At 41.9% G+C, this 16,934-nt stretch overlaps 1 protein-coding gene across 1 annotated transcript in view; it reads right to left on the bottom strand.

The window, feature by feature from the left end:
* The window catches only part of LOC103805925 (protein BEAN1-like), a gene marked incomplete at its 5' end in the record, with an annotated part of 17,129 nt that extends 760 nt beyond the window's left edge, over positions 1 to 16,369 (bottom strand). The window contains 2 exon segments of the mRNA XM_009078592.1: positions 13,385 to 13,526; positions 16,159 to 16,369. Of these exon segments, the coding sequence (XP_009076840.1) occupies positions 13,385 to 13,526; positions 16,159 to 16,369 (353 nt within the window).
* Between the last annotated feature and the right edge of the window lie 565 nt (positions 16,370 to 16,934).

Raw genomic sequence — 16,934 nt, 5'->3', positions numbered from 1 at the left:
CCTGCTCTCCCCTGCCTGTCAGAGCCATGTTAGAAAGCAGCTGGGGGATAAAGGAAGTGGTGTTGCCATTTCAGTTATGAGATAAGGTATAGAGGGCTTCAGATGGACTCTGGAGTAGAGTATCACCCACAGACTGTCCTGACTCACAGGGCTCTGGTGCTCAGCCAGCAGTTACATGCAGTGGGTTGTCTGGGCTGCAGATCTGTGCTGGCAGGGGCAGCAGGATTGCTTGCTGAGGTGCAGAGTTGTGATGAATAATCTTGACAGACTCATGCTGGTCATTCTGAGACTTGGCAGACTACCCATCACGTTCCTCCCAACAAGGAGGAATGCAAGACAGGTTGATTTGTGGGGTTTCCATGAGGAGCCAGCTCAGGTTTACCCAAGCTTTGTAGTTCTGTCTCTGCCACCAAGCTAGAGCCAGAGGAAACTATTCCCTCCTCACTCTGCTACCATGCTCTGTGCTTGCTAGGGGGAGTGCATTCCTGGTGGGAATGCAACAGGCTCCTTAGATGGGAGCTTGGACTGCACAGTCTAGGGAGGACCACGAGGGGTGGACTTTGATGGTCCTTGTGGGTCCTTTCGAGTTCAGAATATTCTGTGAGTAACAAACCTGGATAGACCTGTGTGTCTGTGTGCTTGTGTTTTCCCATGTTTTGTGTTGCAAGAACAGGATGGGAATGGAGAGAGTGGACATGAGCAGGCTCCACGTGCTGGCACTGCCCAGTCCTTGAGCCTAAGGCTCTGCAGAGACTGTGCTCTGGCTCAAGAAGGGCTGAGCAGAACTAGTGATTCTGGTCTGTTCTTGAGGTAGTCTGTCTGGCTATCCTAGCAGCACTGGTTTGTCCATAAACTGAGGCTGACTCCACTTTTGCTATCAAACCAGCCCAGGTCTAGTGGTCTGAAGGAAGGTCCTGTTTTCCTGGCTCACTGGCAACAGGTAAGAGTGAGCAAGAGTCACAGCATCATGATCCTAAATGCTAGACTGGCTTTGTTTGTGGCTGTCTTGTTTAACTGTTTCAGGATCACTTGAAATCCAACTCTGAAGAAAGGAGTATTTCCTGTAAAAAAACCCCTTTGCCAACTCAGTTAACCTGGAAAACATTTCTGCTGGAGCCAGACAAATTAAGAACCTATTTCCTCAACCACACTAACTGCAGAGCTATTAAGATCTAGGATATTTCCTGAAACTTGGGATATTTAGCATATGCCTTCTCAGTAGACTGCAGGCAGTCATTTTGCCTCATGTAATTGTGTTACTGCCAGGCTAAATCAAGCTAATAAACCTTACTGGTAGGCTGGAAGTGCTTGCAGCACTCAGCTTGCATTGGCCAGAGTGAGCTCAAACCTGCTGCAGCTGCATGGAGGTCCTGCCTTGGAAAAATCATAGAATCATAGAATTTAGGGGTTGGAATGGACCTTACAGATCATACAGTCCCAACCCCTGCCCTGGGCAGAGACACCTCCTCACTAGATCAGATTGCTCAAGGCTCATCCAGCCTGGCCTTGAACACTGCCAGGGTTGGGGCAGCCACAGCCTCCCTGGGCAACCTGTGCCAGTGTCTCACCACCCTCACAGGAAAACACCTTTTTTCTCACATCCAACCTAGACTTTCCCTCCTTCAGTTTGAACCCATTACCCCTCGTCCTATCACTGCAGTTCCTAACACACAGTCCCTCTCTGGCTCCTTGTAGGCCCTTCAGATATTCAGAGTTGCTATGAGGTCTCCATGCAGTCTTCTCTTCTCCCTATACTTGGAATTCTCCAAATACTTGCAAAGATTCTGCTGCTCTCAGCCATATGCTTCCCTCTGAGTGCTCCTCAGGATTTTCATAAGAATTATAGCTTTTGATAGTATTGCTCCTAGTCTGGGTGATGGAAATAGTATTTGGGGAAGGAAAAGGTAAGAAAGTGAAGTCATAGTACAGCATTACTAAACTCTTAGTACTCAATTTCTAAACTCACTATATCTATAGCTGGTTTTATTTTTACCCCTGTTTTATCTTATTTTTATATTAACGAGGACAAAGGCTTTAAATTCAGACTAGAAAATTTTGATTTCCACTTCAGAAAATGATATTTAAAAGCACAAGTCTGGTCTGAAGATGCTGAATAGGGCTGCTAGATACTTCAGGAACAAGTCCCAGCATGTAGGAAGTGGAATTGGTTTGTTTTATAGCATGTGGAAAATATTTCAGTCCAGTCTTTGCTAAATACACTGAAGCTTTCCAGCATACCTGATAATCTTTAAAAAGTTCTTAGACCTCAGTCAGAGATGAAAGACCTGATGTCCTCAGCTCTCCTTGAGCCCAGCGAGAGCAAAGGAAGCCACTCTTTGCAGGATTACTTCTATGAGCTGCATCTTTACTTAATTTACATTTTGCTGACCCAAAGCTCAGTGAATTTATTCAAAATCTTTCCACAGATTTTGACTGACTTAATCAGGCTAATGAAGAGCACTTAGTGGGGCCTGTTACCATAGTAGAAAAGTTTCCATTCAGAAAAGGCCACAATAATGTGAGTTTCAAGGTGGAAAATTTTGAATCTTTTTGCCAAGGCACAGAAGGGAAGAAGCTTCTCTGTCTCCTGTTTCTGGGCCTTGGGCCCAGTGTGTGGGAAATCTGCCACTGACCTAAAGGAGAAATGGGCACAGTGCGAACTGTTACTGTTGTTATCTGATCATCTGCATTTCTTTCCCTCGGATTTAATTTAATATCTTTCATGGCCCACAGCTCAGCTTTGCAGAGCTAAAAGGCTTGGTGGGATAAATAGCAAAATGATCTCTTCTGAAGGTGACTTTTAAGTGTCAAGACAAATGGGTACAAATTATGGTATTCAAGACGTGGCGTTTGAGTGTTCAGTTCCAAGTATCAATATATTAGTGTTAGGGTAGTTTTTCTTCACACGTAGGATGGATAAAAATAATGATCTCTTTTTCTCCAAAAGCAAGTAATGTTCTCCCCTTGTTTTTGGCAATTAAGACCACATTTTAAAAATGGAATAGGCTAATAAGGAACATGTGCCAGACTTTAAATTAAAGAACTTTTTGGCACTTTCACAGCTGTACCTGAAGCTGTAGCCAAGGAGAGAGTTACAAATAATTCAAATAGCTTTTAAAAAAATAAGTTCTTATATTTCATTAGCAGTGTATGATCTTTACACTCAGTTTCTCATATTCTTTTCTACTCTAATCTTTGCTTGTGATGCTGACAGTGCAAACGGCTGTTGCTGTGTTACTAGTAGAGAAGACTATGGATAAGGTTCCTAGCACTCTCTGTTGAGGATTAAATGGAGATGAAATAAGGTCATACAAGTGACTTCAACTTCGTATTTTTTTCTTAGTTCTCAAGTGTTTTGTGGTTGGTGTGGTTTGTTGGGTTTTTTTGTATTGGATTTTTTTGGGGGGGTTTGTGTGTGTGTGTTTTGTTTATATTTTTATTGGATTTTTGTTTGTTTGGGGTTTTGCTTTTTTTCCCCATTTCTTTTCTGGTGTGATCCCCCCCTCGTTTAACAGTATCAGCAATTTGATTGTGCTTTCAGAGTATTGTTATAGGGTATTCTATTTTGTACTCTCCTTCAAAGAGACCTTAATATGCAAAGTTATATGGCTTTATGAGATCTTTTTTCATTCAAGGATCTAAGCAGGTGTTAGAAGTACTGCAAAGTATTGTCAGAAATAATACACAGTTCAACAGGCATCCACTGTCCCATATATGCTGGTGGTTGGAAAACCATTCCTCAAAGGATTTAGAGGTTTACTTACAAAAATTGTTAGAGCAATAATTTCTTGCAGTTGATTAGCATGTATTGATGTGAGTGATACTGCACTAAATCCTTGCTGTCATTTATGATAAAGCTTTGTGTTTAAGGAGAAGAGGTGAACAGACTCTTGCATCTTAGTGCAGGGAGGTGTGTGTCACACACTGCTCAGCTGTCCTGCGGTGTGATGTCTGCACCTTTGGTACAGCCTCTAGGTTTCTTTCTTTGCAGTTGCAAACAGTGCAAACTAGACTAGAATGAAGGAGCTGCTTTTTTTGTCAGCTGGTATGGAGAGCTTGGTGCCAGAGGGGCCCAGAGGTACTCTGCAGTGATGGTTACCACTCTAAGGAACCAGGGAATCCATATCAGCCATAGCAATCCCCAGTGTTGGAATTATACTGTTACATGTGAGACACTTCAGTATGATAACTAATGCTGCTGATTCTGAGAAACCAGCAGCTGTCAAGCCCAGTGATGTGTCAAGCTGTGGTTTCACCATGAGCCAATGTCTGCGTCAGTGAAAGGAAGTGTCCCCTGCCCTGCTGCTTAGGGCCACTGTGCTCCTTGCACTACCTCCTCCAAACCATCTTCCCCAATCCAGAGCTAAGTAGGCAAAAAGGTTGTGTTTGTGTGGGGTTTATGGAGGTTTTTTGTTGTTTTGTTTGGGGTTTTTTTGGTGTGTATGTGTTTTTTCTGGGCCAGATTTCTCCTGATATAGCTGCCTCAGTGCAGTTAGATAGGTATCAAGGACACAAGGGAAGGAGAAGTGTGAGAGATGGAGGAAGGGGGGGAGGTCTTAGGCAGCAGCTCAGAGGCAGAACAAAAATCCAGTCATAAAAGTACAGCTTCAGTAGCTGCTAAGGGAAAACAACACCTACATATATACATGTAGTGTGTGTGTATGTGTTTTGCCACTGAAAATGCACGACTGTGAAGCCTGCATGACTTAAGAGGAAAACCAGAAATACTTGCTTGTCTTTAAAAAAAATTACAATGACAGTTATATTTTATCTGAGTGATTCAGTTCTGAGAGGTTATTTTGCTTGTAAAAAGTCACTGATGCCTGGAGTTCACTACAGCAGTCACAGGAAAGTCCTTTTAGACAAGAAAGCAAATGGGTTTGGAAAGTATTATGTTACCAGAACTTAATAATGGACCACAGGAACAGCATCTTGTGAATATCATGTGTCTTTTTTTCAGCCCTGAAAAAACCCTGGTTACAGTTCTTGTGGTGAATTCACCTTAATCCATTGTCTTTTAAAAATTCTACTGTTTTAGGATTCAGTATATCTTACAGACAGTCGTGAGAGGGAAGGGGTTACTGACCATGAAATGTGCTGTTGTCTACATTTTTTGGCATTGTTTCTTGTCATAATACCTTCATTGTCATTGTAGACTATGCTATTGAGTTTTTAAGGGATAATTTCACTGGGAAAGGCAAGGAAGGCTGATATCTGTTAACATCTTACTGCATGTAAATGTGATCTGCAAAGAGGAGAATGTTGCTTAAAAATTACAGCAGCTTTTCAAGCTGACCTTGTTGACTCAGAACATTGCAGGGGGGGAAATAACTTCATGAATTTGTCAGGTCTCATTGCAATAAGTAGTAGGATAGGTTTGTTGCTAAGGAAACCCAAAAGAGCTTATTTAACTAGCTGTCATTCATAAATTATGAGCTACTCTCTGGGGCAAGAAGAAGGTTCTGCTTACAGAATTTTTTAAGGGGCAAACAATAGCTAGTGAAAAAAAAAGCAAATCTGGGGAATGATTTGAATCTGTGGAATTGTGAACTAGATGTCTTTTTGTTTACTTTGTTGATTTGTTATGACTCTACTAAAATTGCTCCTGTTGCATTGTTGCCATTTTGCTGATGACCCATTGTCTTCTGTTGACAATGGTAAACAGAATCCCTAAATCTGGAAAATACATGTGCTGACAGGCTTAAGCTATGATGAAAACAGCACAAAGGATGTTTATATGATGTTGTTACCTAATATTAAAGCTGAGACTAGAACAATTATGTTGTAACTCTCTAAAAGGAGGATCAAAAGCGAAAACATAAAGATGATGACCATGTAAGCAGTTCAGCTGATGATGCTGTCTCTGGTGGCACAATCTACTGACAGTTGGGTTTGTGGGACAGCACCTTGGAAATCTGCCCATGTTTCCTTTGAGATGTTTTCTTAGAACACATATATTCTTTGGTGATGTATAACTGCCATGAGGACATGCATACCTTCTGACAGAGCTGCTCTTGTAATGACATATGTTATGAGACAGGATATTTTTCTAAGTTTATTTTTATACTGACAGTTTCCATTTGAGATATTAGTGCAGTTAATATCTATATCTTGACTTTTCTTTTGCATGCTTTGTCAGTGAATTTTTAAGCATCAGTTTAATATCTGTATATAATAGCAATCCATTCCATATTACTGATTGTCTCAGTCATTCACTTAGTTTAATTCTTGAACAGTGACTTCGAATGAAAAGCTAAACCATCTTTATTAAAAAATAAAGAGCCTGAACTCTGGGGCCTAGGAACTAGGAGAAATGACAGTGCACAAATAAGCAACTGGAGGCAAGTGGCACCTCCTCCTATGCTGTTGCAGACCTCCCAGTTACTGTGTTAGTATGAAATCAAAATCTATCTGTCTCTGCGCCTGGATACTATCATATGGGAATGTTTTACTATGCCTGATCCCAAGTGACAGTGGCTGCAGGGGTGAGTAACAAGCAAACTTGAAACACCTAGAGATAACAGCCCCTGGTGTCAGCCAACACAGGGCCCTGAAGGCATGATCCAGCGCTTGGTAAAACCACTGGAGTATTTTCTGGGAATGGTTTGCCACCTATATTTGCAGTGCAGCCATTTAACCAAGGGGGAGACTCCTCTTAAGGTGTTCTAGAAGGTGTGGTAGCTGTAGAGTGACACTGATCTCCTGACCTTGCTGACTTTCCAGCTCCCAGAGGTGTGGGCAGTGCACCTCCAAGGTGCCTCCCTGATCTTGGAGTAGTAACCATGAGAAAATAACATTGAAATGAAATGTGAACAGTGTTTTCATGAGGACATATACCAGATAACACTTGAAATAGATATCATGCAGTTTCAACATACTTGTGCAGCTTTAAACAGTTAAAATGTATGTTTTAAATAAAACACATCATTCTATGACAGAGATTTTATATGATACATTTCAGCCTGGCTTTAATTTTATCTATAATATGAGCCATTTGATCAGTGTTTAGTCTCTGGGTATTAGTAACCATTAGACAGTAAAGGATGGAGGAGGTGTGGGCACTGGCTGAGTAACAATAATCAGTGAAGGCAAATTAAAAGAATCTTATAGCCTCCCAAACCATGGAGTTAGTCAGGGTTCTAAACAACACCACCAATTCTTGCGTGTCACCAGGACCTGCTGATATTTGAGGAACTTTGCCATGTGATGTATTCTAGGATCATACTCCTAGAAAGGGCTTTGCTTTAATTGTTCTAGGAAGGAACTCTGAGCAGGTGAAGGAAATACTAGCTGCACTATGCAACAGAAAGTCTAACTGCTAGGAAAACAGAAAAATAGTCTTTTTAAGTACAGTTATCAAAGGGCTAACAGGTTTAAGTTGTGATTGTTCTGCATGGCTGGGTGGATTTCTGGTTAGCAGTGCTTGGTGCTTCTCTTTGATCAGGTTTTTCTGCTTTCACTGCTTCAGGGCTTTTTATATGCAGCAATGGTTTGCACTTGTAGACTGAAACTGGGACAGGTGTAAAGAAAGGCTGGTCAGACCAGGCAGCCTCCCCACAGATATTTTTGCTGACAGAAAGTGAAGAGAACTTTGTGCCTCAGCCTCACAACATGCAGGTTTCTGACTACAAATACAAGAGGCAATTAGAGAAAAGTATTTAAGAGGAATGGAAATGGCACAGAAAGAAACTATCATAAAAGACCTGTAAACAAATTTAAGTTGGAAATAAGTTTGCCTTAATAGTTCGGAATTAGGCCTGTCCTTAGGCATTCTGGAATGAGTACAATGGGGACAAAAGATCCTTGCAAACCCTGCTATGGAATAGGGACATTTCAGTTGAAAATGATTGCTTGCAGCAGCAGGGCTGGGACAGGGCAACTGCAGAAGATCTTTTCAAGCCTGTGTCCTCTGAAATGGCTTCCTGCTGTGTTAGTGGAAAACAGCAGGATGAAGGCAGCTTGAGGGAAAACCTGTCTATGCAGCAGATGTCACTGGATGGTGCTGCCGCTGGTGTGGTGTCATTCCCACCAGCTGCGAGCCTGGCTCTGTTCAGAGCTACACCAGACACACCTGAAATACCAGTCCAGAGACACCTGTTGGATCCCACCTGCAGCTCTGACCTCTCAAGAGCTGCTCGATGCCAGGCACTAGGGCAATCTCCCTGTGCTCACTAGATGTGAAATGTGGGTGTCATGTACAAATCCCTCATAGCAGACAGCAACTAATGAATCCAAAAGCAATTAACTTGTTTCTATACCTATTATTAATGAGGAATACAGGAAGATGTGGAGGGACTTTTGAGGCTCTAGCTGTTTGGAATTTGGAGTTCAAAGCATTGAGAGTTTTAGCTCGTGTCATGATATGTAATGGATTTTAAACTGTCATATTTCCAATGGCATTTTTTACTTTATTGACTGAAAATCTCAATGAGGGTATTGAAGTGAGAGCTGAATGTAACCACAAATGTCCATCTCATGCTTTGCCAACTGTCACTATAATGTGCCAAGAGCTACTTACCTGGCATGCTTGCAGGAAAAGGGCCTTGGCAAAGGAAAACAGCACAATCTATAGCAAGTTATGTGACTTCTCTGCAAGCCTCATTCTGTCTTTGAAGGAAATCTAGGAAGCTGCTTCAAGGCTCCTTCCCTCTGATATGGATAACTCGCATCCCCAGAAGTGGGGGATGGAAAAACAATGTCTCAGAAAAGTAAGTCTCTTAAGTAGTTTGATTTTGTTTTTGCTGGTTTTCATATTTAGAGGGAAATTAGGATGTATTTAAGACCTGAGCATTTCTTTTTTCCATTTTAAAGTAATTTTTAACTGGGTTTGCCTGTTTAAACAACACAGTCTGAAGGTGGGTATTAAGAGTACTGGAATTTATCAAGCTTAAACAAGACAGTTTCCTCCAGAACTGATCGCCTATAGATTAGGCAAACTGACCAGGTGAGGCAAAGTGAGCCCACTTAAATAAACAAACTCCCACATGACATGCTCTAATGTGAACACTGGGATAATGGGTGACTCCATGGTTTTTATTGCTGTGTGCCCTGTGGGGGGACATTCAGTGTGAAATATGGAGAGGACTTTTGTGGCTTCCATTAGAACTATTCCTGAAGCTAAATCCCTCCATCTCTCTGAGGAGTCATTCCTCACTGATGCTCTGTATGAGACAGTCATGAGTCACAGATGAAAAAGGTGATAACCTTGGTTGCCTAAAGCTCTGTACATACCATTAATATCCAGTTGCTAAGGGGTGAAAATGCATTTATTGAGTGGGGTGAGATGCATTTCCCATAGCCAAAAGGTGAAAAGTTGATAAAATTCCTTTCATGCAGTGAAATCTCCTCATTGCTTGGATTTTAGAGACTCTAATAAAGAATATGTAAGAGTATTTAATTTACTTGGTCTTTGGTTGGTCCTGTACTTCAAGCCATTTCAAACATGTAAGCTCAACTTATTTTTAAACAGCTTTCTTACTACATCTATATAAAAAGATAATCAGGAAAGCTCACAACGAGTGTGAGTGTTGCACACACTCAGCACACATGAGCACAAGCTCTGTCTGTAAAGGTATTATCCCCACAGTGCCATCACCATGAGTTTACTCACACCATCACAGTGACTGTGGAACAAATTGGCAAATGTTGGATTTACAGGCTTTCTAGTACTTCTTTCAAAGCCATGTTGACTATGGTGGTAGTCGGTCTGTGGCACGGAGATAGTTCTTATATTCTGTCCTGGCTGAATTTGTTCAAGTTTGCTAATTTGGAGGGATTAGAATTCTGTGGTTTTGAGTTGTTACTAGATCACCTGGATCATCTTTCTCGGATGACTAAGTTTCTTATAAACTAATGTTTGCTATCTCTGGTAACACAGACTATGAACCATTAACTTCTAGCACTGCTACAAATATCTGTACATGTTAGAAATAGGCTCTAAAATACAAACCTCTAATATCCTGAAACTGCTGAGTTCATACCTGTTGTGTTTTGGTTTTATATTTCCCTTCTACACCTCATGTAAAATCAATCTGACAGATGCTAACACAGATCTGAGACTCATTAGAAAGTCATTAATTTTCCTAAAGGGATGTTCATGGATAGCAGCACTGTATATTTTGGGCTGTCAAGACAAATTGACCCAATGGCTACTCTGGAACCACCCTGCAACCACAGCAGGTTAATGACAAAATTCCATGCATGGTACCCCTCTAACATAAAATCTAATGCAAGAAAGTGGTTAGTGAAAGTGTCTACAGTGAGGATCAAATTGAGTCTCAAATGAAATTTGTGATTTAGATATCAGAGCAATTGTTAATATCCCAAGGCATTTGTCATGTCTTGGTTTACCAGTTAAAGGTTTTATATAATAGTATTTTGTGTAAATAATGTCATTGGATTTTCAGCTGGAGAGTTGGGAGTGGGCAGTCCTGAACAGGTAGCTCTCCCTCAGCCAGAGACATGGGTACTCTGACCCTTTGTTTCATCAGCCTTCCCCTTAATTCCTCTTCCATTCATTTTGTGGCTTAAAGCCCAACTGTAAAATCTAACACCTGGTCTGAGTGCTGGAATGCTGGTGCCTCTCACAGGCTGTGCTAGCACAAGGTGGATAAGGAAGCTAATGCCTTGGTGATTCTCCTGGCAGCACACTCTGGTTTTCACTCACTGAATTCTTTCACTTCAGAGATGTTTTAAGAGTTATTTCCCAATGCAGTTGCTTTCCTCACTGCTCTTCATTTCTGTTCTGTGGTTGCTACAGCTGTGTTGGTAAGCTTTTGGGCATGCTAGTTTGGTTTTAAATTACATCTTGAACTTCATGAATTAGAAGGAGGAATCACATGAATTTGGCCAGTGCTACATTTCAGTGAACCTATTCTTCCAAACATTATTGCATGCAACAAGATGGATCCCAGGGAGTTAATGTTTTAAGTGCACAAGGTCAAGCAAGTCTTCATGGCTTCAAGGCCATGCCTGACTGAGTTTTCCTGCTGTTAGCACCTATCAGTCCAAGTAATCTCAATGCTCTACTAATTAAAAAAATACACTTCAGTGTTATGCCATGGAGGAGAGTATAAAGGTAGCTATAATTTTCCAGGCTCTTACATAATGCAGTAGTTCATAAAATGCCTCTCACCCAGTGCTTTCTGAACAGAAATATACAATGGACTATATAATGCATTAATAGCGAGTTTAGAAGTCTTTATGTAGCTTTGCTTTCTGCTAAGCTCTGCTTTCCCTGAAGTGTTCTTCAAGTTGTGTTGCTAAGATATAAAACTTACTAAGTTTTCATGATTGCCAAAGCTACTTCTACAACAGTTAACTATGGTAGCAGTGAGAAAAAAGCAAAACCATTAACAATAATCTCTACTTTTGAGCTGTGATGCAGAGCTGTAATAAATGGGATGAGCAGTGTTTCCTTGTGTGTGCAGAGTCAGATCTTGGCCCCTCAGGGGTGCAGTCTGCTCAGCCCAGAAGGGAATCTTGAGGAGGCAGTGGCAGGACACCTTCTTTCTCTCTCTGATCTTAGCACTGGCGTCCCAGAATAGTTCCTTAGAATGAGGACACAAGAGAGTTAACTTGTGCCAGGCTTGTTATCGAGGCAACTACAAAATTTACAGGAAAGCACAGATAACCTAGTGCTATCCTGTATCATTCATGTGTCTCCTCCCAAATAGAACTCCATAGAGGTGGAACAATCCTTCTTTGGGCCTGTTTCAAACTGGAAATGGAAGCAACCTTTGGTAGCATCTTCAGTGATCCGTGTGCTGAAGAATTCTGCTCTCAGAGCTCGTTCACAGGAGGCTGAGTCTGCTCAGCAGCCTGGCCAGCTGCCCACTCACACTTGCCTGGCTGTCAGCTGGCTGGTTTTTATTAGTAAAGACGTGTGGGTGTGGGTCCAAAACCCAGGCTAAATTTTTAAGTGGATTTATATGAAGTTCTACAAATTTAGATGCCAGGCTCAGAATAATTTTTCACATGTGAGCTTTCTGCTAAAATATTTACACCATCCCTAAAAGCTCATTTATTATGTAGTATGACTTGGTAGTACATAAAGGGTTGCTTGTAGAACGTGCATAGAATCAAAAAGGCAAAGATTATGTATCGTGTGTTCACACTACTGACTCACTCCATATCACAAATGTACACAAGCAATCAGAAAAGGGCTGATCTTAGAGTGGTTTAACTCGTAACGGTCTAATTAAAAGGAAGAAAAAGAAAGAAGGGGGCATGGCTGTTCATTGTCTGCTGTCGGTAAGAGACAGCACGACAAAACCTTGAAGTGATGTCCTGCTTAAAATGATTCCTGTTGGGTGTGTTGGAGGGAGTTACTGAATTCCTTCATTTATTGACCACAAGGTGCTGGAGGCACATAGAGGAGATGCTGATGGCCTAAAGTGCAACTCTTGTGGCTCGTGATGGCTGTTCCTGCATCCTGTGAATGCAGGCACACAAATGTAGCTGCTGCATAATTTCTGGAATCACTGTCTTTGGAAAGAGCCTCTTCTAGTGATGGGATGTCCCCAGGCAATTACAACTGTCTGATATTTGAAGGATGCTCTTCTCTAAAGTTGCTACTACAGCCCAGGCACCTATGGCTCTCCAGAGCAGGTTTGGGTTAAACAGCTAAAATGGTAATTGTCCTCCTTTGTCTAACACTGACATGCTGAGCAGTTTGCTCCCTGTCCTAAAGGAGGAGGTTAAGTACAATTACTAAGCATGTCAGAGAGGTATGTTTTCTTCAGTTCTGCTTTCTGCTGGGAGACTGGGGACACAGCCTCAAGCCTGACTGAGCTCAGAAGCATTTGGACAGTGCTCTCAGGCACATGGTGGGATTGCTGGGGATGTCCTATGCAGGACCAAGAGTTGGACTTGATGGTCCTTGTGAGTCCCTTCCAACTCTGAAGATTCTGTGATTCTGTGAAAGTGAGACTTGATGAAAAATACAGAAAGGTTTAAAGGTTTCTGGCACTTTTTTTCCCCCTTTTGTTTTTCTGTTTCCTCTGATCTGAGCACTCTCAAGGTCAGTAATAAATGTAACCTCAAAGCTCTTGGGAAAAGTATGCATTTTTCTCCTGGAAAACCTTTGACTTGTAAAATAATTTCTTTCAAAGATGTTCATAAGTAATTCTACTTGCGTGTTTCATTAGTATGCCATCAATATGATAAATTTTAATGTGAATGAGAGCTGGCTGTACTAATGTCTTTATTTAGTAAAGATAAATTCTGCTAAGGAAAACTGGAACTTACACTCAAACTAAACAAAGACTGTCTGTGTTTGTGTGACCTGAATTTTTGCAGTAGGCACAGGTCTAGCAGTTTTATTGTCTTTACCAGCTTTGCAAGGGTAGGACTGTAACACTCAGCATCTCAGAGAAACACTTACCGTGGAGGTGGATCAGGATACATGATGTTGACCTGAGATAGTATATCCAGATAGGAACCAAAATCACAAGCTGGGGGAAACTCCTCCGTGCAGGTGGATCTCAGCTCTCCAGAAGAGCCACCATGAGAGAAGCCATCTGGAGCTGGAAAACAAGCAATTAGTATCTGCTGCTCTTTTCCTCCCTGGTGGATTCTCTGTCACTGTTTATAACACTGCCATAAATCTAAAAACAAACCCTATCTGAGGCAGAGGAATTGCAGGTATTGTGGAACAATCAGATTTCACAGGACATTTCTATTCCTTTAAGAGCAAGTTAGCATCCTCTGTAGATGAACTGTGGTGCTTCAGGCTATGGCACAGGGGCTATACATTTAGTGCTGCCCTACAAGGTAGATGCAGGTGTCTAAAGCTTTTCTTGTGCCTCAAAGGCTGAAAAGGAGTGTGGCTTCCACTGTGTGCAGCTTCAGTTCCCAGGAGTTGCACCTGTGGAAACCTTGCCAGTTCTGTGAGGGTTTTAAAAGGAGGTGTAGGCGTCTGATTGTAGATATGTACCTTGAGAAAACTATTCTCAATAGAAACTGATAAAAATGGGAAAAACTGGGAAATAGTAGAGAAAATCATCCTGCTGCCTGCACCAAGGCTTTGTTCATGCTTCCGCTAAGAGCTTCGCAGCTCCACAAATACCAAGACGTTAGTGCTGTTTTCTGTCTTAGAGGATAGTTAGCTAATGCTCAATGTTCCAGGGAAAATTTCCCCAAGAATGTCCCAAACTGTGGAAATGGAGCAATCTCTGCTCCCCTGCCATTGTATTCCAAAGAAAGTGATCCCTCCTTGTCACTCGATGCATTGTCACTCGATGATTTAAAATCAGTGCCTGAGAGGAGGACCAGCTTTGGAGGTGAAGTTGTGCCTCAGCAGAGGATGAAGGGCAGGACTCACCTGAACTGCCTATTCCTCTTGCTGGCAATTTTCACCTCTGCCCATGTATTCTCAAGGAATTTAGCAGGACTAACCCAGTCTATCATGCACTGTGCTTTCCTCCTGCTTGGCAAGTGAAGGAAGCTGCTCCCATGCTGCCCAGTGGAAGCACGTGGAGGTTTTAGGATGGTGTGTTAATGTAGCATTTTCACTTGGGTAGAGTGGCACCATTTAGTTTAAGATTATTCTTTTGAATAACTCTGAAAATATGCCTTGCATTTTCCATTTTTCTAGCACTGTTATTTCTAACAAGCAGTTTGGAAATTGTCCTTTGTGTTCCCACCTGGGGTCAGGGTTTTCAAGAAGCTGAAATGACCAGAGCAGTAGATTTGAATGTAGTGATTGAACCTTTTATCATGACAAATTATTGCTATTCATGGGTCAAACAGTAACTCCAATTTGGGTTTAACTATTTAATCCCCAATTTAGCTGCTGAAAATTAGGAATAATGGATGTTAGCCCTATAGTAGATACTAATTTTCTGGACTCTTGTTTTTTTCATTTTATCCTCTGTAAGTTGCCATGGGAGTTTGCGTTTTACTTCTTTTGGATTCTGCATTTTATTCCCAAAACATAGATGTTATTCACTTACCTGGATAAATGTTTCTGGAAAAGCCAGAAACTTTCTTGGCTCCAAGTAGGCAAACTGATCCTAGGAAATGTGTTTCCTTTAGACACAAAAATTCCTGGTCCAAATAATTAAATGAAGTCCAATTGACTTCAGTGGATACTTGATCTACCTCAGTGAAAACAAGGTTTAAGCCAATGCATTTTTATGTGACTCACTATGATTATCTTTTCCATAAAAAGAAAAAACCTCAACGACATCCAAACTATACTCTCATAACAAGCTGCAGGTATGGAAGTCTGGCCACAGAGGAAGTAGTCGTTGATGCTCCACCAGTCATAATTTGAATTTTTACTAGCTGAAGACTCACAAATTAACTTTTTGTAACTGTTTTTTCCTTAAATAGAAATAATCAGATCCTGTTGTTTCCTTCACAAAGTGATTTTTTACTTCTGGTCAGCAAACCCCAAATGGGCCAAAATATAACTCTACAATTAACTCCTTGAGATTCCCAAATTCCCTTAAAGTATTTCTTTTTTCTTTTCAATTTTTTTTTTTTTTTTCAGGGAGTGGGTAGGGAGATAGGAATTGGCACCTTTTTGATGCTCTAATGATGATGCTAATGGTAATGACACTGATGTCATCAATTAGGTTAATACTGAAGATGCCAGTTCTATTGACAGTGATGCCATCAGTGACATCATTAATGATGATGCCAGTTTTAATGACATTGATGTCATCAGTGACATCATTAATGGTGATGCCAGTTGCGATGACATTTCAGTGCCCTGTTGTTCTGTTCACACCCAGGTATTGACTTCTGTGGTCAGAGGAACAGGAATTGCCCAGTCCTTGCCATAGGCTAGTGCACACTGTTCTGGCTTTCCAACAGATAAAAGTGACATCACATGCTGCACCAAGGCGATAAGGGGATATGAAAATGCAATGGAGAAGAAATCTTATACTGTATCAAGGGCAAATAAGCTGTTTAAGAACTGCTGTAGGCACTGGCCTGGGTTACATTAGCCATTAGCTATGGGGTTGTACCATGTGAATTCAGTCCCAGCACAAAGATGCTATTACACTGCAAAGCTGCCTGTGACCTACTTACCCTATTTTTCAGTTTTATTTTTTGATCCCTTGCACAGTGGCCAGATGCTTTCTGTTGCCCATAGCACCAGATTATTGCTGAAGTTAGGCATTATGTTGCTGTAAGTAGCTGTCTTACCATAAACAGCATCTCTCCTCAGCTGTGGGTGTCTGAGCCGCCCGTCCTTCCGCAGGCTGCCCACGATGATGGTAGCGCAGGACAGAAACAGCACCAGGCCGATCACCACTCCAGCCACCAGCAGGGGGGAAACAAGCAAATTGGTGTCATTCCCGTTCTCACCGTAGCTGGGGAATTCACTGCTTGGGCTGCTCTGGTTTAAGGGAACTGTGGTGCAGCAGAGAGAGAGAATGTGTCAGTGGTGAAGAGAGATTCATAGAAAGTGGTTATACAGAAGCCCAAACTAAAGGCTTTCACAGCCCTAAGGCAGTCTGAGACAGATTAGTTTCACAATTTCATAGCATGTTAAGGGTTGGAATGGAGCTTAGAGATCATCCAGCCCCAACTCCCTGCCCTGGGCAGAGACACCTCCCACCAGAGCAGGTGGCCTGGAATGAACACTGCCAGGGTTGGGGCAGCCACAGCCTCCCTGGGCAACCTGTGCCAGTGCCTCAGCACCCTCACAGGGAAAACTTTCTTCCTGGTATCTAGTCTAAATTTCCCTCTTTCAGTTTCTCCCCATTACTCCTTGTCCTGTCACTGCAGTTCCTGATGCAGAGTCCCTCTGCAGCTTCCTCAGAGCCCCTTCAGATCCTTCAGAAGGTGCTGTGAGGTCCCTACACAACCTTCTCTTCTCCAGGCTGAACAGCCCCAACTTTCAAATATACAAAATCATGCTCTTATGGAAACCTATTTATTAGACCAATTTCTGGAGCTGTTTGTAACTGACCCTGGGG

This window comes from Acanthisitta chloris, unplaced genomic scaffold, assembly GCF_000695815.1.
Source record: "Acanthisitta chloris isolate BGI_N310 unplaced genomic scaffold, ASM69581v1 scaffold31667, whole genome shotgun sequence".
Classification (NCBI taxonomy): domain Eukaryota; kingdom Metazoa; phylum Chordata; class Aves; order Passeriformes; family Acanthisittidae; genus Acanthisitta; species Acanthisitta chloris.
This window is presented reverse-complemented; position numbering and strand designations above follow the sequence as displayed.